At 42.1% G+C, this 25,921-nt stretch overlaps 1 protein-coding gene across 19 annotated transcripts in view; it reads left to right on the top strand.

The window, feature by feature from the left end:
* Positions 1-6,352, top strand: part of TFDP2 (transcription factor Dp-2) — a 150,123-nt gene extending 143,771 nt beyond the window's left edge. For all 19 annotated transcript variants that reach the window (XM_073232319.1, XM_073232316.1, XM_073232315.1 and 16 more), the window contains one exon: positions 37-6,352. In XM_073232319.1, coding sequence (XP_073088420.1) covers positions 37-220 — 184 coding nt within the window. In that variant the 3' untranslated portion in view covers positions 221-6,352. The remainder of the gene's footprint in view (positions 1-36) is intronic.
* The last annotated feature ends 19,569 nt before the right edge of the window (positions 6,353-25,921 follow it).

Genomic DNA, 25,921 nt, shown 5'->3' with positions numbered 1-25,921 from the left:
CTCCATTAATGAGCTGTGTGCTTCATTGTTTGCTAGCGTAAACCAGGGCTTATGCTTGGATGCTGAAGTGGCCTTAGCAACTGGGCAGTTCCTCGCCCCAAACAGTCACCAGTCCAGCAGTGCGGCCTCTCACTGCTCAGAGTCCCGAGGCGAGACCCCCTGTTCGTTCAACGACGAAGACGAGGAAGATGACGAGGAGGATTCCTCCTCCCCAGAATAAAGACAGGAGGAAACCCATGTTTTAATATTTGATGCTCATGTGTGTTTTTAGTGTGAGCTCTTGTGTTTTGAAATGATTGTTTCAGTCTTTGACTTTGTTTGCACTGTGTGTTCAGTGAAAACCAGGGAAACACAGTTAGCAAAGTACAGGAAGGCTGAGATGATTGAGGTGAAAGTTGCCATAGTGGGAATGAACTCTGAGCAACACAGCAATAGACCACATCGCAAACAAAGTGTGTTTTCTGAAGTGATAGAGGGGACAGTCCCGGGGAATTGGCAGCATGAATGAAGTGCGTTGCTGTTCCATGAGGTGGGATCTATGTGGTCCCCCACATCCATGCAACCCTCCTTAGAATTGAGATGGCTACAATCAACAGTCCTTGAAGATCATGTTTTTCTTCCTTGCCTGGCTGCCTTTTACAAGGCAGAAACGAACATAAAGAGTTCCCAGTGGGGGTGAGCTGTACAGTGAGGGATGTAGGTGGCAGTCCTTGTGGCCCAAGGAGCAGGTTGAACTGCTGAACGAATCAAAAGTCTAGTTGAGGTGCTTATGCATCAGCTGCCTTAGACAGCTTCTAGAAAGGAGCGAGCTAATTCTTAAGTACTTAAGTGACATTTAGAATAATTTATAGTAAAACTGAAATGATCATTATTAGCCAGTGCATTGGTGCATAGAATTTTCTAGGGCTACTTCTGGAAGCCAAAATAGAATAGCTTTTCCATGTGCATTAAATACTTTGCCAGCACTGCCTTTTGCCAGCATTCTAATCGGGAGTTTTACAGAGGAGGAAATTGTATCTATAGTTTTAATCACAGCTATGCATTTTCATACAGCTTTCTCATTTGAAACAAAACTAAGACACAAACTCCTGTGACCGAATTGCTTGCTTAGTTTCCTGCAGTAATTATATGATTTCACCCAATGTGCAATTTGTGAAAAATGAACCAAATGTCAAGAATATGAACAGCAGTGTTTCCTGTACATGTCAACTTTTTTACCTTTTCATTAATCAAAATGATCTTACAGGGTTTATTCCTGGGTAAATTGCATTTCAGACTAACCCAACACTCAGTGTTTCACAGAAACATAAAAAATGTTGGCCACTCCAAATGATTGGATTTGTAATGGCGTAGTCAGTACAGAGTATGTTACCTCACAGCCAAAGATGCCACTGGGAGTCCTGCACCGGTGAGCCCACACTTCCTGCTCCCCTGCATAGTGAGGGGCTCCTGCCCCTGTGGCCGAACCCCGACTGATTCACATGCAGGCCTGAGAAGGAGCAGGTAATAATGGGAAGTTAAATCTTCAGGCCCAGTAGTGCACTTGGCCCAAGACAGGGCTTCTTGAAACCCCACGAGGAAGTGTAGATGCCAAATGCTGCCTTTCTGAAGCTCTGCCACTATGCTGACAATGAGAGGGCAAGTGTTTGGCTAACCCCAAATTTTTATTAAGGCCATAAAAACGAATACACAAAAACATCCAATTTTAAGTTTCCTTTGAGAAGAAACTCATTCTGTCAGAAATTAAACTAGTGCAGACTCAGAGTGTTCAAGAGGGGAGAGAGAGAGAGAGGCAATTTTGAGAAGCCTGTCCCAGCCGGAGTCCTGGGGCACACCTCTTAGGATGGGCAGGTGGGAGGGTCTGACGGGCCTCTGGGGGACATTTCTGAGATCATCAGCTACACAGGTAAAACTGGGTTTCCTGCCATCTTGGCCTTTAACATGCTGTCTCCTCTACAAACCCCAAGCTTTCGCATCCCTGTACTTGATAGGGGCCCAGCAGGGACCTGGAGAGGCCCAGGGCCACAGCTGGCCCTGTAGCCCTCAGAATATTGTACTCCGTGTTCTCAAGGCCTACATTCATGACAACTATTTAATCATAACCACTCCTCTACCAAGTAGCAGAATCCTTGCTAGAGTTCTTGGGAAACTGCTCTCTTCTCCCTCTCCCTGCTGCTATGGTGCTTTGATAAAATATGGGTTAAAAAAAAAGGCAACCAAAGACTCTCAGCATTATTGGTAGCCCGTCCTTGACCATCCCAGCTAGAGATGTGTGGTGTTTGATGGGACATGGCCTCTCTGTTCCTTAGTAATGTGTTTGGGTTACGGCGGAGGATGTTAGCAGAGGTACCTACCTGTGTGGCCAGGGCATGTCATCAGTGTGAAGCCTTACCTGAGCGAAAAACAGGTTGAGATGAAAGATGAACTCTATGATTCTTCTGTATCGCCCCTAAACAGATTCCCTTGGGTCTAAAGGTCAGCACTCAGCCCCAACTCCACACAGAAATCACTTTGAATAAATGTTAAGAAGTTGTGGTTACCACAATTGGGCTTCTATGCAGCAGTAGCACTTGGGGTTACCTGAATGTGTGTGTGCACACAGGGCCATGGCTCCCAGAGGATGCTGGTCACGCATGGCTTTTTGGGGAGTTAAGAGGCCTTTCCCCGCCTTGAGGTTCAGTTTAGCTGTTCTTTCAAGTGCATAATGTCACTCAGTAAATAGCAGCTGCGTTTAGCACTCAGGCATGTGGCACCAGGTCTGCCATAGTTGACCCTTGCGTGGGAAGGGTGACATTGCCAGGCTGCATGGCAGTGCTTAAAAGTCCATAGGCACCTGCCCAGCCTTGCCCTCCCCTTTCCGCACTGTGATTCTGCCTCATTCACTTCAACTTTCCACACGATGACCAGGTGATGACAGCAGCCTCTGCAAGCGTTGGTATAAACTGTGCCTTACAATATCCTGGAGGACCTTAAGGAGAGGCAGAAGAAAAGGTGCTAACCCAGTGACCCTCACCCCTCACAATGCCCACTGCCTAGACTGCTTGACAGTGGGCCACATCTTATTACCTTCAATTTCATTCTTTATAGACCTAGTAGAGAGAAAATTTGATGTAGTTTCTGTTACCAGGATGAAGGAGGATTAAGTCCCCTCATTAGCAATGTGAATGTTGTAACCGTACTCCGCCATATTTGAAAAATAATGCCAGGATCACTCCTCAAACACAAATTAGCCCCATCAGATCATTCAAATGGAGATATTTCACACAGGAGTAGGTTGGTTGAGCCACAGAGTACTTGAACTTAGCTGTTTGCTAAGCCAAACTCTTTTTTTTTGGTTACTTGGGCTGTAGAGACAGCAGAGTTGCTCCAGTACAGACACAACACTGGCCCCTTGGGATGGTCAGAACCCAGCGGTGGGTGCCGGGGCAGGGTCAGCAAAGGAAGGGAACTGCCTCAGCTGTTTGTCACCACACTGGAAGAGAGAGGCCTGCTGGGTCTTATTCAGTGACTCAGTCAGTGCAGAGTCCCTACCCAATGACTCTGAGGGCGACCTTGAAACTGTCCTGCCTGAGCAGTGAGTATAAGGTGGGGGCTGGACAGCAAAGATAAAGATTTAACCCTCCATTAAGCATTTGAGTGAATACAGAAGAGAAAACATTGTGGTTAGTACTAAGGGGAAATGAGAGGGTAGTGGGACAATGGGGGAAAATACCACTTTGGCTAGGGGTGACCAGGGAAGGTCCCCCCGAGGATGTGGCATTTGTCCTGAATTCAGAGAACTGAAAGATGGACATCCCTGCCCCTCCCTAATGACACCACTCTGTCCCACAACACATGCATGGAACCTCTGCTCTCTGCTAAATCCCAAAGGCCACACTGTTCCAGTTTTAAGCATACATTTGGAGCTGTTAAGGAATTTTTAAGATTTAAGAGAAAATCCAACTTCGCTATCAGCAGTATCCATAAATCCAGACGATTCTCATTACCAACCCATGACATTCTCATTAGCTTCATTACCTTCCAGCTGAACCTACACATTAGAAAAGTAACCACTTTTCTAGGTATTTTCTAGTTTTACAAATTGTTGAATACATAAAGATCTTTCTATATTAGATACATAAAATATAAACTTTTGTTCCGCATATGGTCTGACTTTAGTGAAGCTAAAGAGTACCTAGGGACCATTTTTCCAAATAGGTTCCCCATTTCCACACACCCAAAGTGTGTGGTCCCCAGGTGCTGATGGTCATTAATGTGTATTTGGCAAAGAGCCACAGTGTGTGCCAGGGGCCCGCACCATGCCATTTGAGTGAACTCAGAAATGTGCCTCCCTGCCATCTAAATTCACAGTCGATACAATGTTCATTTAACTTTCACTTAAGCCAGACACTCAAAGGGAAAGTCTGATACTTGCTTGAGATACTGCCTTTTTAAAAAAAAATGTAAGCTAAATTCCCACGATTTGTAACATTCCTCAGGAATTAGTCCCTTTGCGTAACCCAGATATCTCTAAAATTATGCTCACATAACTTCTGGCATCCAATTTTCACACATCTACACTGTCTGTAGAAAAAATAAGGATGTAAGACTTCAGTTCTGTCCTGGGAATCCCTGGCAAGTCTAGGAGCAGATGCCCATTCAGCACAGTCCTGGGACAGGAAAGTCTGTCATTTATTACGTGTTCCGTGCAGCTCTCAGGCAAGGTGAGCCCTTCTGTCATTCTTACTTTGCTGTAGAGCCTGCAGAATCCAGGGCTATCTTGCCCCCTTGCTATTCCAGCAGATGGAACTTCATGCCTGCCTGCTTGTAACTACGTTAGAAGCCAGTGCAGCTCAAAAGTAGGGGCGGTACTCAGCCCCTCTCCGCCAACGGCCTCAGGACGGGAGAGACCGTCTCTTCCACCCCATCCATTTAGACACACAAGGAGCCAAGAGATTGACGTGCCTAATGGCCCTCTGCCTGTCTGGCAGTGTCTGCGTCACAACCCAGGATTCCTTCCTCCTATGAGGGCCACGTTGCTCTTGAAAACCACCCTCTCCCCACTGTCCTTCCGATGACTTTGGATGAGCATCAGTCTGCTGGCCCACCAAGTGCTAACGGGCCACAGCAGAAGTGGCACTCCACTCCCGAGTCCTAGCGTGAGGCCGTGGTGTGGGCTTCGGGCCTCAGCTCAAAGTCCCCAGGCTTCGGCAGTCACCCCCGGGGGATAAACCCATTCCTCCTTGGACAGACTCACGACATCGACCACAGGCAGGGGGCTTGGGAGGTCGTTACCAACTCCCCTTCTGTGCACCACACTTCCCCAGATCACATTTGGGTTTTAAAGCCCATCTCTGCCATTTCAAGCTCACCATTTTGTCACCCTGCATCATGTTGAACATGCCAGGCGCCACCTGTTAACAAATGGCTTGCTGATTTATTTTGCTTGTTCATGACCAGGGTCAAGATTTTTTTCATACTGAAAAGTCTCTGAGGATCCAGTTTCTTTCTGCTAAAGACTTCTCTGAGCATGTTGCAGTTGTTTTTCCCAGTAGTACCATGACAGAGTCAGCCTCTCAATGTCCTGGAAAATGGAACTACCAGTTAGCCAGCTGCCCTGGTTGCTCAGGAGCCTGAGCTCTGAGGACCACAATTCTGTGAGTTCAAGGGATTTTATTTACCATCACACTTCAGATGAAAAAGGTAAAAGGCTGTGAGCCCAAATCATGTTTGTTCACCTTTTCATTTGGGGATGCTATTAGGTTTAATTTACAAAAAAATACAGTTCTAGTTATTTCCGCATGAAGGAAACAGTGGTGCCACATGCTTTATGCAGTTTAAACAAGAGAAATAAGGGGAAAATGCAAACCACACATGACTTGCCTAATGTAGACTATTAGATTTAAGTACCTAATTGAAAATGATGTACTATTTTGTAGCATCTCAAACTTTGTAAATAGATGCCGTTATTTTTATATGGAAATTTTATAGAAGAGCTATTTCTGTACACTTTATTCCTGGATTTTCTGAAACTGCTTCTCATGGATAACAGACAAGTCCTAGGCAGCATTCCTGTAAGGATGGTTCAAGAACCACCTGCAATAGATGACAGGTGAGGGTTCAATTTTTGCATCTCTAGGACCCACACCAGACCCTGAGAAACTCTGGTAGTGGGGCCTAGGAAGCTGTATTTTTAATAAGCTGAGTGATGTTTTGTGTCCATTAAAGTGTGAATATCTGTCCATCCTGTAAGAGTGAAAGGAGAGGAAAAAGCATCTGAAATGAGTCTAAGTTGTGCTTGAGAAAACAATGTATCAGACTTCTGTAATTTGAGTGAAATGTACTATAGAAAAAAATAAATAATTTAAAATTACGAGCACGTTGGTGCCTCGTTATTAGCGACTGATGAGGTTAGTGAATACTGTGGTGCATGGCTGACTCCCCTGAGGCTATGCCCACTAGCAGCCAGTGGGGGAAAGAGCCCAGCCTCCTCGCGGCAGCCCAGGGTGCCTGAGTGTCGGTGTCCTCATGGAAGTGGCCCCTGGCAACGGCACCATGGCTCAGCTGCCCCTCCCTGCTGCCTGCTTCCCTCCCCACAATGTTCCCGAGGGAGGGTGCTCTCCGGGCCAAGCACACCGTGTCCCACCTACACACACCATGTGTGTCAGGTATGAAAGAGGGTCTCTGTTGAGAGACCATGACTTCACATCTTTCTACACTCACCATTTACCCAGCCTAGAACTGTTCCTGCCCGCTCCACACACCCCACAGGCCCAGCCTGACCACTACGCAGCCGACGGCCACTCCTGTCCACTGCCACCATCCTCCCCAGCACCTGGCCTGGGGGTGATCCTCCCAATGAGTGGCCACATGTGGGAGTTCATCTTTAGAAGGAAACAGCATAAAGGTCCTTACAGCCCAGAAATGACTGATCTGAAGGTTTTAGGTGAGATGCTTCATCTTCCCTTTACGTGAAACCATCAGAGGGAACTACAGCAATGAGCTCAGCACTGTGCTCCCGGGCCTCACACGGAATTTCACAGCAGCCCCTCAGCACCTCCTCAAGCCACGTCTGCCTGCCTTGGCGGGGGAGCAGCCCTCCATCACCCTGCCTCCTGTGCTCTGGCCAGATGAGCAGGGCAGGCACCAGGGCAGTCAAGGTGCAGAAGGGTTTGGAGCCGCTGGGGATCACAGCACGGGGCCAGGCCTTGGAGAGAGGCTAGGACACGGCTAAGGGGACACTCATGTTAAAACAGCACTGGCCAGGAAGGAAGGCATCACCTCGTGGAAGACTGCGGGACTCTCAGTAGCCCACGTGAGTGATGGTGGTGCCACGGCCTGTCCGCTGCTGGAGTGGAGAGCAGTGCCCACTCCCTCGGCCGTGTGGTCCCCTGCATGGTAAGCCTGGGGGGCCTCGTGTCCTCCCTGCTCCTTCCATCCCAAGTTGCCACTTCTTGCGGCCATTCGGGTCATGTGTCCAAGGACCTGTGGACTGATCCCTGGGTAATTTGGCCCTAAGAAAGTGCTTTGGCCCTTGCAGCCACGTGGAGGGTGTGGAGACACTGTCGGGAGTGTCGCTGTAGCCATCCATGCAGCCACCAGGTGCCATGCTGGCCAGAGAAGAGGTGTGGAGCCTGAGGAGTTGTTCACTCACGCAGCTTCAGAGACACCCCTCCTGACAGTCCACTTGCCTTGTTCCTACTCCCCAAAGCCATTTTTCACCGTTCCTTCACACACAGGAACTGCTCCGATAGTCCCACACCTCCTCCACTTCTTTATGTTCTTTGAGCGCTGACTCCTCCTCCTGGTGCTTATGCTGGAGGACATTCCCAGCCTTCCCACTGTCGCCTGCGAGGACGGTTCTGTCTGTCCTTACAGTGGGGACTGCCAGATGCCTGGGAGCTTTCCCACCTCTGCCGGCTTGACCTGCCTCCTGAGAGGCCTTTCCAGCTTCTTGCTGGAACTTGCTTCCAGGAAACCTAGTCTCCGAGTATGAAATGCAGGGTGGCAAAGGCAGGCTTGTGTCAGGGTGGGTCACACTGATCCCACTTAATGCAGAGTAGAATTTATCATTCCCACTTTCACTTTCATGCAAATCACTTTTATATTTTTGCCTCTGGGGCACAGGGACCATCTTCCCCTTGCTCAGGAGTCCTAAGGTACTTTGACACCCAGTGTACTAAGTACAGGAGATTTCTTTTTCTTCTTCATGCCCTACCATTTTACCGTGGCTCCCGAAGTCAGAACTCAATTAGAAATCGTGAGAGGATGGTGCACTAAAGCCCCGAATGACGGTCTTTAAAGGTGCCATCTCCATGAGAATTATTTACAGGTTCTGCTTACAAAGAGACTTTTTAAACTTCCAGAGAGAAAATATTTGTATTGGATCTTCAGTCTGAATGCAGTAAGTGCTTTCGTAGGTGGTGTGCCTGAAACAACTAGGTGGTGTCTGCTTTCTGTGATGGTCGTGGAGCAGGGAGAGAGGCCTCTATGCCAGCAGAACAGTGCTGGGCTACTCTGCGTGGAGGGCTCCAGCCCATCCTACAGCCATCTAAAATATGAAGTTTCCTCAAGTTTTATAGAAACTTAGTTTTTAAGTCACTATTAATAAAGACAGGAACAAGAGTAAGATTTTTATTTCAGAAAAATACTTTTGGAAAATATTTTTAAGAAAAAAATCTGAACATGAACCTAGCAGACCCTCTTTAAAGTCAGATTAAGGCCTGTAAAAATAGCATGTAAAAAAAAGACCATCCAACCACATTTCATATAAGGGGTTGGTCTCCTCCCATTCCACCCTCCCTGGCAAGCTGGCCAGAGCTTGAGGGGCTGCCTGCTGCTTGTCCCACGGCATTGACACAGGCCTTGCCAGTGGGGGGACAGGCAAGCAGCTTAGAGAGTCCCAGGGCTCTGGCGGCCTCACCTGGATTCCTGCATGTAGAAGAGGCTGCTTTGTGAGTGACAAGTGCTTAGTAACAGGAGACAGTGCTTGTTAATGGACAATACCAGCTCCAGGGCTTCCAGAGATAGTTTCTCAAAACACATTGCTAAACCCTCTCAGTTAAGGCTCACTGTTGCAAGGGCAGCTGTTTCCTCCCTGCTGCACCTGTGAACAGGAAAACCTGTCTACACATTGATTGTGCAAGTTGAGGACAGGCCAGGCCAAAGAAATAAGCTCGCTGAGAGAGAGCTCCCCCCAATCCGAATCTCTTCTGAAAGGTTTCTGAGAGCCTGGAGGTCGAAGCAGGGGCAAGCTGCAGGGGTGGGGCTTAGCCAGGGAGGCAAGTGCCTGCTGGGACAGGCTGGGACCACTCCCAGTCATCAGGACAAAGGACAGACACGCAGAGGACAGAAAAAGCCTGGGGGAGAAATCCCACAGGCAGAATAAGCAGAGAAATGAAAGACCCCAAGACCCATTGATCATGGCAATGGCTTCCTTCTCCAGGTGCTGCAGGAGGGGTCCCCCAGCAGGAGTGGATGAACAAGAGCACCATCTCCTGTGTGTCACTGGTTTGGTTTCGGTTTTGTTTGTTGAGTGCAACAACAGACAAAAATACCAATCGTTGCAGTAGGAGTCCCTGACTGAGGAAAAGCCTGCAGGTGTAAGTTAACAGATTGACAAGCCAGGCCATGAGCACCATTATGAGACAGGGACCGTGGGTTTAGACAGAGTAGGGTGAGGGCCTGTGGAAAAAGACTGCTACCAAAACTCCATGTTAAACAATTAAGCAAAGCCAGCGTCACATTAATTCTGTGAAGTAAAATATCAAACTAGGAATATAAGCATTCTTCAGTGAGAATAGTTAAAACCAAAAAGCCAGGAGTTACTACTTGGCCTGGAATGTTTGAATATTCCCGGACAAGAAAATGAGATTACCAAAGCCCATGTCCTCATTGTGTCAATTAAATCATGCTATTGTAAAATATACTTTAGTCTGCTAAAAGGCCCAGCTTATTTTCGTTAACTTTACCCAGATGCTGCTTTTTCCTCCTCCAGTCCCTAATCAAGTAATTTACAACCTGGGCAATTAATATGGCAAGTGAGCCCAGTCACAAACAACATAATAAAAACAGGAAAAACTCCATCTTAAAGATGAGATTGCATTTAAAAACCCAAGAAGTCAAAAAATAGATTTCTTAACATAACAGACAATAACTCGGCCAACCTTGGGAGCAGGATAGGCAGTCTTGATTGATATGCTCCCAGACCAAGAAGCTGCTATTCTGGGAAAGAATCAAAGCAGTAAATTTCTGCAAAATAATCTGGAAAATAACACTGCAAAATAATCTGGAAGACTGATAAGAAACTTAGTGTATCATCAAAGATAAGCATTTTGGGATAATTTAGCAGGTCTTGCATCCTAAGCCCCTTGTCTCTCAACTGCCTATAAATCCCTAACCAATGCACTTCCACAGACTCTCTTGTCCCCTCCTGGCATAAGCCAGGAGCTCTTTCCTCTTACTTTATCTCTAAATAAAAGCCTCCTACTTGCTCTCCTACCGAGTGTTTGCGAAGTTCATTCTTTGACTCCATGAACGAGAACCCCAGCATCAATCAGACTAACTTGAAGACCTTGGAGGAGCTGCCATTTGAGAAAACTTGACATTTCTTAACATATGTTGGTATGTGTCCAAATCCCATAAAATAATTTCTCTAGAGATTCAAGACGGCCACGTGAGAGATGAGACAGAGAACTCCTTCCAAAACCACATATAATATGAAAATATAGTTAACACAACTAATCCTAAAGGAGCAACAGGAAAGAAGGCTGCACCAGACTGCATAAATCTGGAGAAGAGACCTCACAAAACAGGGTAACATACCAAAGCCCTGACCTGGCAGGACCCAAGCCCTTCCCCCACCCCAGCTTACAAGCAGGAGGAAGAGAAACAGAGCAGGGAAGGGGTGGAAGCCTAGGACTGCTGAACACCCAGCCCTGGAGATCTGCTCTGGGAGCACAAACCTACATTGCATGGTGCTCTGGAGATTAGTGGGGTTGGAAAGCTAAGACAGGAGGAATACTTGGAGAAAATGAGATTCCAGCCATTTGTGGAGGACAGGGATCTTCATCTGGCTGCTCTGGGACAAAGGAGGGGCGGACTGTCTGAGAAGCTTCCTAGCAGGGAGAAGGCTGCTGAAGGGGTGGGGTTTGCACGGAGCTTGATGCACAGGAGAAGGGATAGGTGGACAAGGTTGTCTGGGTGAACTCTGCCCAGCAGGTTGGGAACTTTCAGGAGATTCAGGTGCTCTATCCCACTGGCTGGCTACTAAGCTCCCAGGACCCCACTGTGATAGGCAGTCTGCTGTGCTTTCCTCCTGGTCTGCTGGCACTGGTTCACAAACCAGCAGTCCGCGCGCTGACGTCAGGACAGTTGGAGGCCCTGCCTATGGCAGCTACAGACGCAAAGCACAGAGGCTTACATGTGTGTGCATGGGCCACTGGTTCTGACAGTGCAGACAGACACTGCATCTGGGAAACAGGAAACAGCTCTTTCCTCCACCCAGGCACCAGTGCCACTCCCCTGCAACCCCTGACATCACTCCAGGGGTTGAGTAGCTTCAGAGACTAGAGCTTCTGGGCACTAGGGGCACCACATAAAAATATGAAACATCAAAAGAACCTGGTTCAAACAAAAATCTCACAAACACTGGTAAAAGAGAAAAGTGAAACTGAACTCACCAATCGTCCTGAGAGTTCAAAATAAAAATCATAAACATGCTCATGGAGGGACAGAAAAATATTCAATAACTCAGGAATGAATTTAGGATGGAAATTCAATCATTAAGAAATTCCATATCTGAAATGAAACATACAATGGAGGGCTTTAAAAGCAGATTAGATGTAGTAGAAGATACAGTAAATGGAAAGAAATTAGAGAAGAGGAATACAAATAAGCTGAGGCACAGAGAGAAAAAAAGACCTCTAAGAATGAAAGAATACAAAGAGACCAATCTTGTAATAAATGTTGCTGACTGGAAAAAAAAAAAGGATATTGAGAGAACTGTGTGACCAATCCAAATGGAACAATATTCACATTATAGAGAAGAAGACAAGAGAAAAAGGGATAGAAAGTGTCATTGAGGAGGTAATTGCTTAAAACTTCTCCAACCTAGGGAAGGAGACAGTCTCTCAGACCATGGGGGTGCACAGATCTCCCAAAACAAGGGACCCAAGAAGACAACATCAAGACATATAATCATTAAAATGGCAAAGACCAAGGATAAGGACAGACTTTTAAAAGCAGTCAGAGAGAGAAAAAGGTCACATACAAAGGACAACCAATCATCACACTATCATCAGACTTATCAGCAGAAACCTTACAGGCCAAAAGAGAATGGCATGATGTATTTAATGCAACGAAGCAGAAGGGCCTCGCCCCGAACCAAGAATACTCTACCCAGCAAGGTTATCATTTAAATTTGAAGGAGGGATAAAACAATTTTCAGATAAGCAAAAGCTGAGAGAATTTACTTCCCACAAACCACCTCTACAGTGCATTTTGGACAGACTCCTATAGATAGATGTAAGTACTCCTAAGACTAAATAGCTGTCACCAGGGGAAATAAAAAGGCAGCAAAAAAACAGTAGAACAATTAATTACTAAGCAGATGCAAAATCAAATCATCAACCCCCAAAAGTCAATCAAGGGATAGACAGAGTACAGAATATGATACCTAATATATAAAGAATGGAGGAGGAAGAGAAAGGAGAAAAAAAAAAAAAACCTTTAGGTTGTGTTTGTAATAGCATACTAAGTGAGTTAAATTAGACTGTTAGATAGTAAGGGAATTAACCCGTGAACCTTCCGTAACCACGAATCTAAAGCCTGCAATGGCAGTAAGTACATACCTATCAATGATCATCCTAAATGGAAATGGTCTGAATGCACCAATCAAAAGACATAGAGTCACTGAATGGATAAAAAAACAAGCCCCATCTATATGCTGCTTACAAGAGACTCACCTCAAACCCAAAGACATACACAGACTGAAAGTAAAGGGATGGAAAAAGATATTTCATGCAAGTAATAGGGAGAAAAAAGCAGGAGCTGCAGTACTTGTATTAGAATAAATAGACTTCAAAACAAAGAAAGTAAGAAAAGACAAGGACATTACATAATGATAAAGCGGCCAGTCCAACAAGAGGACATAACTATTATAAATATCTATGCGCCCAACACAGGATCACCTACATATGTGAAACAAATACTAACAAAAGTAAAGTGGGAAATAGAATGCAATGCATTGATTTTAGGAGACTTCAACACACCACTCCAAAGGACAGATCAACCAGACAGATATAAGTAAGGAGACAGAGGCACTGAACAACGTATTAGAACAAATGGACCTAATGGACATCTACAGAGCACTCCATCCAAGAGCAACAGGATACACATTCTTCTCAAGTGCACATGGAACATTTTCAAGAATAAATCATACACTAGACAATAAAAAGAGCCTCAGTAAATTAAAAAAGATTGAAATTTACCAAACAGCTTCTCAGATCAAAAAGGTTTGAAATTAGACATAAATTACACAAAGAAAAAGAAAAAGCCCACAAACACATGGAGGCTTAATAACATGCTCCTAAATCATAAATGGATCAATGACCAAATAAAAACAGAGATCAAGCAATATATGGAGACAAATAACAACAATTCAACACTGCAAAATCTGTGGAATGCAGCAAAGGCCATGCTAAGAGGAAAGTATATTGCAATACAGGCCCATCTCAGGAAAGAACAACAATCCCACATGAACAGTCTAAACTCACAATTAACGAAATGAGAAAAAGAAGAACAAATGAGGCCCAAAGTCAGTAGAAGGTGGAACATAATAAAGATTAGAGTAGAAATAAATAAAAATGAGATGAATAAAACAATAGAAAGAATCAATGAAAACAGGAGCTGGTTCTTTGAGAAAACAAACAAAATAGATAAACACCTAGCCAGACTTATCAAGAAAAAAATAGAGTCTACACACATAAACAGAATCAGAAATGAGAAAGGAAAAATCACTATGGACACCACAGAAATACAAAGAATTATGAGAGAATATTGTGAAAAATCATATGCTAACATAAGAACAAAGCAAAAACTGAAGAACAAAACAGCAGCAGACTCACAGAACCCAAGAATGGACTGACAGTTGCCAAAGGGAAAGGGACTGGGGACAATGGGTGGGAAGGGAGGGAGAGGGGAATAAGGAGCATTGCAATTAGCTCACATAACGTATTCAGGGGGGCACAGGGAAGGCAGTATAGCAAAAAGAAGACAAGTAGTGATTCTATAGCATCTCACTACACCAATGGACTGTGACTGTAATAGGGTATGTGGTGGGGACTTGATAATAGGGGGAAATCTAGTAACCACAATGTTGCTCATGTAATTGTATATTAATGATACCAGAAGAAAAAAGAAAAAAGAAAAATTATATGCTAACAAACTGGATAACATAGAAGAAATGGACAACTTTCTAGAAAAATACAACCTTCCAAGGCTGACCCAGGAAGAAAAAGAAAATCTGAATAGACCAATTACTAGCAAGGAAATTGAAGTGGTAATGAAAAAAACAAGAACAAAGCACCTGGACCAGATGGTTTCACTGCTGAATTTTATCAAACATTTAGGGAAGACCTAATACCCATCCTCAAAGTTTTCCAAAGAGTAGAAGACGATGGAATACTCCCAAACTCATTCTATGAGGCCAGCATCACTCTAATACCAAAACCAGGCAAACACACCACAAAAACAGAAAATTACAGACCAATATCCCTGATGAACATAGATGCAAAAATACTCAACAAAATATTAGCAAACCAAATAAAAAAATACATCAAAAACATCATCCATCATGATCAAGTAGGATTTATTCCAGGGACACAAGGATGGTACAACACTTGAAAATCCATCATCCACCACATCAACAAAAAGGACAAAAACCACAGCCAACATTATACTTAACAGCGAGAAGGTGAAGCTTTTCCTTTAAGATTGGGAACAAGACAAGGACGCCCATTCTCCACACTTTTATTCAAAATAATTCTCGAGGTCCTAGCCACAGCAATCAGGCAACGTAAAGAAAATAAAAGGCATCCATATTGGCAAGGAAGAAGTTAAGTGTCCCTGTTTGCAGATGACATGATATTGTACATAAAAAACCCTAAAGACTCCACTCCAAAACTACTAGCTGAATTCAGCAAAGTTGCAGGATACAAAATTAATACACAGAAATCTGTTGCATTCCTATACAGTAATGATGAACTAGCAGAAACAGAAATCAGGAAAACAATTCCATTCACAATTTCATCAAAGAGAATAAAATACCTAGGAATAAACCTAACCAAGGAAGTGAAAGACCAATACTCTAAAAACTACAAGACACTCTTGAGAGAAATTAAAGAAGATACCTGTGAGTGGAAAAAATCCTGTTCTCATGGATGGGGAGAATTAATATTGTCAAAATGGCCAACCTGCCTAAAGCAATATACAGATTCAATGCAATACCTATCAAAATACCAACAGCAATCTTCAACAAACTAGAGCAAATAGTTCTAAAATTCATGTGGAACCACAAAAGACCCTGAATAGCCATAGCAATCCTGAGAAGGAAGAATAAAGCAGGGGGGATTATGTTCCCCAACTTCAAGCTCTACTACAAAGCCACAGTAATCAAGACAATTTGGTACTGGCACAGAACAGACCCATAGACCAATGGAACAGACTAGAGAGCCCAGATATAAACCCAACCATATAGAGTCAATTAATATATGATAAAGGAGCCATGGATATACAATGGGGAAATGACAGTCTCCTCAACAACTGGTATTAGCAAAACTGGACAGCAACATGCAAGAGAATGAAACTGGATTACTGTCTAACCCCATACACAAAAGTAAACTCAAAATGGATCAAAGACCTAAATGTAAGTTATGAAACCATAAAACTCTTAGAAAAAAACATAGGCAAAAATCTCTTGAATATAAACACAAGCAACTTTTCCCTGAACACATCTCCTCGAGCAAGGGAAACAAAATAAAAAATGAACAAGTGGTATTACATCATGCCAAAAAGCTTCTGTACAGCAAAGGACACCATCAGCAGAACAAAAAGGCATCCTACAGTATGGGAGAATATATTCGTAAATGACATATCTGAGAAGGGGTTAGCATCCAAAATATATAATGAGCTCACACGCCTCAACACCCAAGAAGCAAATAACCCGATTAAAAAATGGGTGGAGGATATAAACTGACACTTCTCCAAAGAGGAAATTCAGATGGCCAACAGGCACATGAAAAGATGCTCCACATCACTAATCATCAAGGAAATGCAAATTAAAACCACAATGAGATATCACCTCACACCAGTTAGGATGGCCAACATCCAAAAGACAAGGAACAACAAATGCTGGAGAGGATGCGGAGAAAGTGGGACGAACCCTCCTACACTGCCAGTGGGAATGTCACCTAGTTCAACGATTGTGGAAAGCAATATGGAAGTTCCTCAAAATACTAAAAATAGAAATACCATTTGGAATGGGAACTCCACTACTCGGAATTTACCCAAAGAAAACAACTTTTCAGATTCAGAAAGACATATGCACCCTATGTTTATTGCAGCACTGTTTATAATAGCCAAGAAATGGAAGCAACCTAAGTGTCCATCAGTAGATGCATGGATAAAGAAGAAGTGGTACATATACACAATGGAATATTATTCAGCCTTAAGAAACAAACAAATCCTACCATTTGCAACAATCTGGATGAAGCTAGAGGGTATTATGCTCAGTGAACTATAAGTCAGGCAGAGAAAGGCAAATACCAAATGATTACCCTCATTTTGGATTATAAGAATGGAGCAAAACTGAAGGAACAAAATAGCAGCAGACTCACAGACTCCAAGAAGGTACTAGCAGTTACCAAGGGGGAGGAGTGGGTGAGGGCACGTGGGAAGGGAGGGAGAAGGGGATTGTAGGGTATCATGATTGGTGCACACGGTGTGTGTGGGGTCATGGGGAAGACAGTGTAGCTCAGAGAAGACAAACAGGGACTCTGTGGCACCTTACTACACTGATGGAAAGTGACTGCAATGGGGTATTGGGGGGAACTCAATAAGGATGAATGTAATAATCACATTGTTTTTCTTGTGAAACCTTCATAAGAGTGTGTATCAATGATATGTTAATAAGGAAAAATAAAATAAATAAAAATAATTCCTCTAAATACTTTTATAACAAAATTCTAATCTTTCTGTAGGATTTTGTCATGTTCAATAAGCAGTATTAGAACACACTGTACTTGACTGTTAACTTACTGGGCTTCCTCTCCACCCCCAACCTCCCAGCACCCCAGGCCAATATCAGCTACTTCTGTCTGCCCACTGCTGCCATTAACACAATTGTTCTAACCAGCAGCCACTGGATTTTTCCATACTTGAGTGTGGGCAGCTGTGAACAAGAAAACACTTGCTCAGAAAAGCCAATGAGCATGGGAGGGAATGAGCATGGGAGCGCGGAAACACAGACGAATAAGAACTACATCAAAAGTCCATAATACTTTGGCTGTTCTTTCCATGTGAAATTATCTGTAATATCTTCCCAGGAAATGCTTGAGCTTTAGAGAAGGTAAGTGGCTATCCAAAGGTCATGAAGAGACAAAATCACTTGGAAAGAGAGGATCTTGGCTCTGTAGTTCCAGCCAGAGAGGTTTCCCAACCCAGTGTTTGTACATGGGGAGGGGAAAGCCTCAAATGACAGAGAAGCGAGGAAGCATCGGGCCATTACTCCAGGTGTGAGTTGTGAGCAGCTTGTAAAACGTTCATTCCCACCCTCACCTGTAAGTTCAAGTACATGAGATCCCTGGTTTAAAAGGTGAACCAAGCCCAGGAATATGCCCTCAGAAGCCCATTTAAAAAGGCCTCCTGAACCAAGCACAGAGCCTGTTTCCCTCCTATCCACTGTACCCACAGGTGTATGCACAGGGACACCACTCTTGGGGAGAAACTCTTCTAACTATTGGTTCTAAGTTGAATTAGCAACTAGTCTTTGGGCAAGACGCTTCTCCACTACCCCAGGGAAGTCTCCAGGTGTGAGAGAGCAGGGGGTGTGCCAGGGCAAGGGAGGACTCCAGTGGCCCAAGCATGAAGCTCAGGGGAGGAAAGAAATACAGCTGATCCTTAAACAATGGGGGGCCTAATGGCACTGACCCCCTGAGCAGTTGAAAATCCATGTATATGTACTTTTGTAACTCCAGGGAGAGGAAATCCTGGGGCAAAATACATCTAAAACTAAAATCAGTCAAAGGGAGAAATAAAGTTTAAAACCCGTTTATTGCTTACAAACTGCAGTCCAGGTCTGTTTCTCTTTTCTGCTCCAGCAGAAGCCAACCAGCCTTCCCCTTAACCTCTCATGTTCAGATAAGCCCTTGGTTGCCCAGGTAATTACCCACTGATCTGGACATGAACCTCCTGCCACCCCTGAGGAATGCCTATTGATATGCAGATACACCAAAGCCATACTTCTTTCCACCCCTGAGGATGCATTAAAGCCAGGCAAGATATTCTGGAAATATTACAATTTTACCCACAACTTCTCAAGTGCACACAGAACATAATCCAGGAAAGATTACATGTGAGGCCACAAAACAAGTCTCATTAAGTTTCAGAAGACTGAAATCATACCAAGCATCCTTTCCAACCACAATGATATGAAACTGGAAATCAATCACAAGAAAAAAACACAAATACATGGAAACTAAAGAGCAAGCTACTAAACAACAAATATCAAGAAATAAAAGAGGAAATGAAAAAATACTTGGAGAAGAATGGAAATAGCAACAAAACAGTTCAAAATCTTTGGGATGCAGCAAAAGCAGTTGGTTCTAAGGTACAGCAATAGAAAAATGAAAAATCTGCAGGTGGGCCCAAGATGGCAGCACAGACCAACCCTGAGCCTACCTTCTCCCGCATAAACACCCAATCTACACTTATGCACAGCAGTTCATCCTGAGGAAGAACGGAGGCCTGAGTGAACAACTACTGGGCTACAACAAGGGATAAAAAGACTACATACAAAATGGCAGAAGAGACAGAGACATGGTAACAGAGGGAGCCCCACCCTCAGTGCAGTCCTGCCCTGGGACACAGAAAAGCTGTGAGGTGGAGGGTTTAAAGCAAACTGTGACTATACTTGAAGGAAGCTGATTTTCAGAATTTAAACACCCACCAAATGCCAGGAGAACTACTAGAACTCTCTCTGGGACCGGAGGTGCTGGTGAGCACCATTGTTTACTCTCCCCTACATATTGCTAGTGCAGGCGAGAACAGAGTGAGCTATATCGTTTCCATTACACCTGCATATTGCTAGTGTAGACAGGAGCAGGGTGGGTGCCACTGTTTACATTCCCCAGGCACACTGGTAGTGTGGACAGGAGCAGGGCATGGTGCACACAGCAACTCCAGACCTAATGGAGGCCACCTCCCAGCCCCTGCCCACACCCAAACACGGCTGTGAGAGACCCAGCAGTTCCACCAGGGCAACATTAGTACAACATGCACACATTATCACCTGCCCTCACCCTTTCCATTCCAGCCCATGGACCTGGCCTGGTGCGAACCTGGAAGACTCTCAGACTGCACCAATACACCTCCAGGCACCCCGTTAGCATGGCCCCAGTTGGTGCCCATCGCGGAGACCCTTGGGTCACCAGTTGCTCTGTTGCTGAGGCCCAAGCCTAATGCCCAGCTGGGAACTCCCTGGACTGTAACCTGTTGACACCAGTTACCCCTCCAGCCAGGCCCCAGCTGGCAAACACACAGGCTCTGCCTACCTAACCTCCAGCCAGCCAGCACCACCAGGCACACACAGTCTACCAAGGGGATGTTCCTACAGAAAGCCATACCTTAAAGACTGAGGAGGGAGCCCTTTTGCCTAACCTAAACAAGCACAGAAAGTCAAACAAAATGAGACAGGAAAAATGAGGCTTGAAACAAAAGAACATGAAAAAAACTTCAGAAAAAAGAACTAAATGAAATAGATATGCAATCTACTTGACAGAGTTTAAGTGATTATAAAGATGCTCACTAGACTTGAGAGAGTGGAGGAGCTCAGTGAGAACCTCAACAAAGAGAGAGAAAATATAAAAAGAGAACCAGAGATGAAGAAAAAGTGAAATGAAAAATAGGGGAATCAAAAGCAGATTAGAGGATGCAGAGGAATGAATCAGCGATTTGGAAGACAGTAATGAAAAGTACTCAAACTGAACAGCATTAAGAAAAAAAGAATAAAAAGAAATGAGGAGAGGTTGAGAGAGCTCTGAAACAACATCAAATGTCCTAACGTCCACATTATAGGAGTCCCAGAAGGAGAAGAGAGGGAGAAAGGAATGGAAAACATTTAAAGAAAGAATAGAAAATTTCCCTACCCTGGGGAAGGAAACAGACATAAAGGCCCAGAATGCACAGAAAGCCCCAAACAAGATGAGCCCAAGGAGGCTCACACCAAGACACATCGGAATTAAAATGTCAAAGATCAGAGACAAAAAGAGAATCTGAAAAGCAGCAAAAGAAAAGCAGCACATTACCCACAGAGAAACCCCCTAAGGCTATCAGCTGATTTTTCAGCAGAAACTCCACAGGCCAGAAGGGAGTGGCACGATACAGTCAGTGCTGAAAGAGAAAAACCTGTACCTAAGCATATTCTACCCATCAAGGCTTCATTCAGAATTGAAGGAGAGATAAAGGGCTTTTCAGATAAACACAGTCTAAAGGAGTTCACAACCCCCAGACCAGCCTTACAAGAAATGTTAAAAGGAATTCTCTAAGAGGAAAAGAAAAAGCCATAGCTAGAAGCAAGGAAATTATGAAAAGAAAAAAATTCCACTGGTAAACATAAATAGATAGCAAAGGTAGTAGACCAATCACTTAAAAGCTAGTATGAAGGTTAAAGTACAAAAGTAATAAAATCAACTACTTCTAAAAGTTAAGGGAATCAATAAAAGGTGTCAAAGAAGAGATCATACACATAAAACATGGAGGAAGGGAAGTTAAAAATGTAGTGCTGTTAGAATGTATTCAAACTTAAGCAACTATCAACTTAACATAGATCACAGACTACTATACTTGTAAGACATCATATATAAACCAAAACCCAAAACCTCTAGTAGATACACAAAAAGGAGAAAGGAATCCAACAACACTAAAGAAAGTCATCACAAACAAGGGAAGACAGTAAATAATCAGAGAACAACAATCCAATCAGAAAACATTTAACAAAATAGCAGTAAGTATATACCTATCAATAATTACTTTAAATGTAAATGGACTAAATGCTCCAGTCAAAAAAAAGTGACTAATGGATTGAAAAATAGGATCATCTATATGCTGCCTTTAAGAGACTCTTCAGACCTAAAGACACACACAACTGAAACTGAAGGGATGGAAAAAGATATTCCATGCAGAAAGAAATTAAAAATTAAAAAAACCAAAAAACTAAAATAGCAGTACTTATACAAGATGAAATAGGCTTTAAAACAAAGACTGTAACAAGTGACAAAGAAGGACATTATATAATGATTAAGGGCTCAATCCAGCAAGAGGATATAAAAATTTTAAGTATCTACACACCCAACAAAAAAGCACCCAACTACATAGAGAAAATATTAAAAGGCAGGGAGAAATTAACAGTAATAAAATAGTAGGGGACTTTTAATACCCATTTACATCAATGCACAGATCATTTAGACAAAAAAAATCAGTAAGGAAACAGTGGCTTTGAATGACACATTAGATCAAATGGACCTCATAGATATTATACAGAACATTACATCCAAAAACAGCAGAATACTCATTCTTTTCAAGTGCACTCAGAATATTCTCCAGATGGAGCACATGTTAGGCTGCAAAACAAGTCAATAAATTTAGGAAGACTGAAATAATACCAATTATATTTTCCAGCCACAATGGTATGAAACTGGAAATCAGTTACAAGAAAACCAGAAAAAAACACCAACATGTGGAGGCTAACTAGCATGTTACTAAACAACCAATGGGTTAATAAAGAAATTAAAGCAGGAATAAAAAAATAGTTGGAGAATAAAGAAAACAGAAATACAAAAATGCAAAATCTCTGCGATGTGGAAAAGCAGTTCTAAAAGGGAAATTTAGTGTTATACATAGGACTACCTCAAGAAAAATCTCAAACAATCCAATTCCATTTCTAAAGGAACGAGGAAATGAAGAACAAAGCCCATAGTAGAAGGAAGGAAAGAATAAAGATCAGAGAAGAAATAAACAAAACAGAGTCTAGAAAAACAATATGAAAGATCAATGAAACTAAGAGCTGGCTCACTGAAAAGATAAAGAAAGACTCAAAACCAGGAACAAGAGACGTTACACCTGATATCACAGAAACCCAAACAATTCTAAGAAATTACTATGAAAAATTATTCCAACAAATTGGACAACCTAGAGGAAATGGATACATTCCTAGAAAAATACAATCTCCCAAGACTGAATAAAGAAGTAGAAACAGACTAATTACTAGTAATGAAATTGAGGTGATAATAAAAAAACTCCCAAAAAACAAAAGTCCAGGACCAGAGAGATTCACAGGATTCTATCAAACATTTAAAGAAGAATACATGCCTATCCTTCTCAAGCTATTCCAAAAAATTGAAGAGTAAGAAAAGCTTCCAAACTCATTCTATGGGGCCAGAATCACCTTGATATCAAAAGCAAAGACCCTACAAAACAAAAAAATTACAAACCAGTATCTCTAATGAACACAGAAGCAAAAATCCTTAACTTTTTACTAGCAAACTGAACTTAAAAATACATTAAAAGGAAAATCCATCACAACCATGTGAGATTTATTCTAGGGATGCAAGGATGTTTAAATATTCACAAATCAATGTAATACACCATGTTAACAAAAGGAAGGATAAAAACCATAAGGCTAGCTCAATGGATGCTGAAAAAGCATTTGGCAAAACTAAGCATTCATTCATGATAAAAACTCTTAACAAAGTGGGCATGGAGGGAACATTACTCCCAACATAACAAAGACCATCTAACACAAACTCACAGCTAACATTGTATGTAATGGCTAAAAGCTGAAAGCTTTTCCTCTAAGATCAGTAACAAGACAAGGATGCCCACTCTCACCACTTTTATTCAACATAATACTGGAAGTCCTAGCCATAGCAATCTGGCAAGAAAAATATATATAAGGCATCAAATTGGTAAGGAAGAAATAAAATTGTCACTATTTACAGATGACATGATACTACTGTATATAGAAAACTCTAAAGACCCCACCAAAAACTATTAGAATAAATGAATTCAGTAAAGTTTCAGGATGCAAAATTAATATATACAGAATTCTGTTGCATTTCTATATGCAAATAATGAGCTAACAGAAAGACAAATTAAGAAACCAATCCTATATACAATTGCATCAAAAAGAAAAAAAATGCCTAAGAATAAACCTAACCAAAGAGGTGAAAGACCTATACTTTGAAAATTGTAAGCCATTAATGAAAGAAGTTGAAGACACAAACAAACAGAAAGCTATTCCATGTTCACGGATAGGAAGAATTAATATTGTTAAAATGGTCATATTGCCCAAAGCAATTTACAGATTCAATGTAATCCCTATCAATATACCCATGGCACATTTCACAGAACTACAGCAAATAATCCTACAATATGTATGGAACCACAAAAAAGCCTGAAGAGCCAAGGCAATCCTGAGAAAGAATAACAAAGCTGGAAGTATCATGCTCCCTGATTTAAAACTATACTACAAAACTACAGTAATCAGAACAGTATGGTACTGGCACAAGAACACAGACCAATAGAACACACAGCCCAGAAAAAAACACATACCTATATAGTCAACTACTGTATGACAAAAAAGGCAAGAATATATCATGGGGGAAAGACAGTCTCTTCAATAAGCGGTGCTGGGAAAACTGGACAGCTATATGCAAAAGAATGAAACTGGATCACTGTCTTATACCATACAAACATAAAAAGACCTCAAAATAGGTGAAAGACCTAAATATAAGACCTGACACCATAAAAGTCCTAGATGAAAGCACAGGCAATAAACTCTTGAACATCAGCAGTAGTAATTTTTTTCTGGATATGTCTCCCCAGGCAAGGGAAATGAAAGCAAAAATAAATGAGGGAGTGGGGGGGGGCAGGGCTACATCAAATTAAAAAGCTTATACACAGCAAAGGAAATCCGCAACAAATGAAAATGCAACCTGCTGAATGGGAGAACATATTTGCAAATGATATCTCTAATAAGGGGCCAATATCCAAAATATATAAAGAACTCATATAACTCAATACCAAAAACAAATAATCTGATTAAAAAATGGGCAGAGGACCTGAATAGACATTTTTCCAAAGAAGACATACAGATGGCAAATAGACATATGAAAAGATGCTCCACATCACTAATCATCAGGGAAATGCAAATCAAAACCACAATGATATATATCACCTCACACCTGTCAGAATGGCTAGCATCAAAAAGATAACAAGCATTGGAAAGGGTGTGGAGAAAAGGGACCCCCTGTGCACTGTTGCTGGGAATGTAAATTGGCACAGCCACTATGAAAAACAATATGAAGTTTTCTCAAAAAATTAAAAATAGAAATACCATTACAAATGCCATATGACCCAGTAATTCTACTTCTGGATATTCACCCAAAGAAAACAAAATCATTAATTTGAAAAGATATGCAGTCCTTTGCTTATTGCAGCATTATTTATAATAGCCAAAATATGGAAGAAAGCTAAGTGTCTATCAATATATGAATGAAGAAAGAACATGTGGTACATACATATAATGAAATATTATTCAACCATGAAAAAGAATGAAATCTTGCCATTTGTGACAACATAGATGGACCTAGAGGGTATTATACTAAGTCAAATAAGTCACTTAGATAAGAGAAAGACATATACCACATGATTTCATTTATATGTGGAATCTAAATATCAATCAACAAACAAAACAGAACCGGACTCACAAATACAAAGAACCAACTGTTTGTTGCCATAGGGCCTGGGGATGGGTAAAATAGGTGAAGGGGAAAAAATTAGTGACAATGTTTGATAACTTTATCTAAGTGGTGGTTACATGAATATATACCCATGTCAAAATTCATCAAGCTCTACACAAGATTCATGCATTTTATTGTATGTACTTAAAAAAAAAGAATGAAAGTCTATATATAACTTTTGATTCCCCCGAAACTTAGCTACTAATAATAGCTTACTGTTAAGCAGAAACCTTACTGATAACATAAATAGTCAATCAATACATATTTGGTATGTCATATGAATTATATACGGTATTCTTACAATCAAGTAAGCTAGAGAAAAGAAAATGTTAAGAAAATTCTAAGGAAAACACATTTATAGTACTGTACTGTATTTATCAATATTGTAGTTTACATCATTGGTTTACAAACAAGTCAGTATGTACATCAGCATTGTCTTATATGATACAAAACACTGTAGATGTTATACAATTACTAACACTTAATGCCAAAGATGAAAATGTGAAAAAAAATTCATAATTATTTACAGGTATATAAATTCATGTATTGATAACAAAGCAGCAGCAATATGATTGCTTTATGGTAGCCTAGAGTAATCGATTCAACTGTTTCACAGTAGCCTACCCCATACACTGAGTGAATCATACAAAATTTTATGGCCTACAGTATTAGTCATGTTCATAACACAGTATTGGAAACATTATTACACTTTAAGAAAAACTTACCTATGATGATAGGCTGATATGCAGCTTCTTCAATTATGAGAGAGAAAGAGAGGGAGGGAGGGGGGCAAGCATTCTATACAATAAATCTTTGAAAGCAAAGTTTAAAAAACATAAAAGAGCTAACACATTATTAAGTTTATA

The sequence above is a fragment of the Manis javanica genome, chromosome 3 (genome assembly GCF_040802235.1).
Source record: "Manis javanica isolate MJ-LG chromosome 3, MJ_LKY, whole genome shotgun sequence".
In the NCBI taxonomy this organism is placed as follows: Eukaryota; Metazoa; Chordata; class Mammalia; order Pholidota; family Manidae; genus Manis; species Manis javanica.
This window is presented reverse-complemented; position numbering and strand designations above follow the sequence as displayed.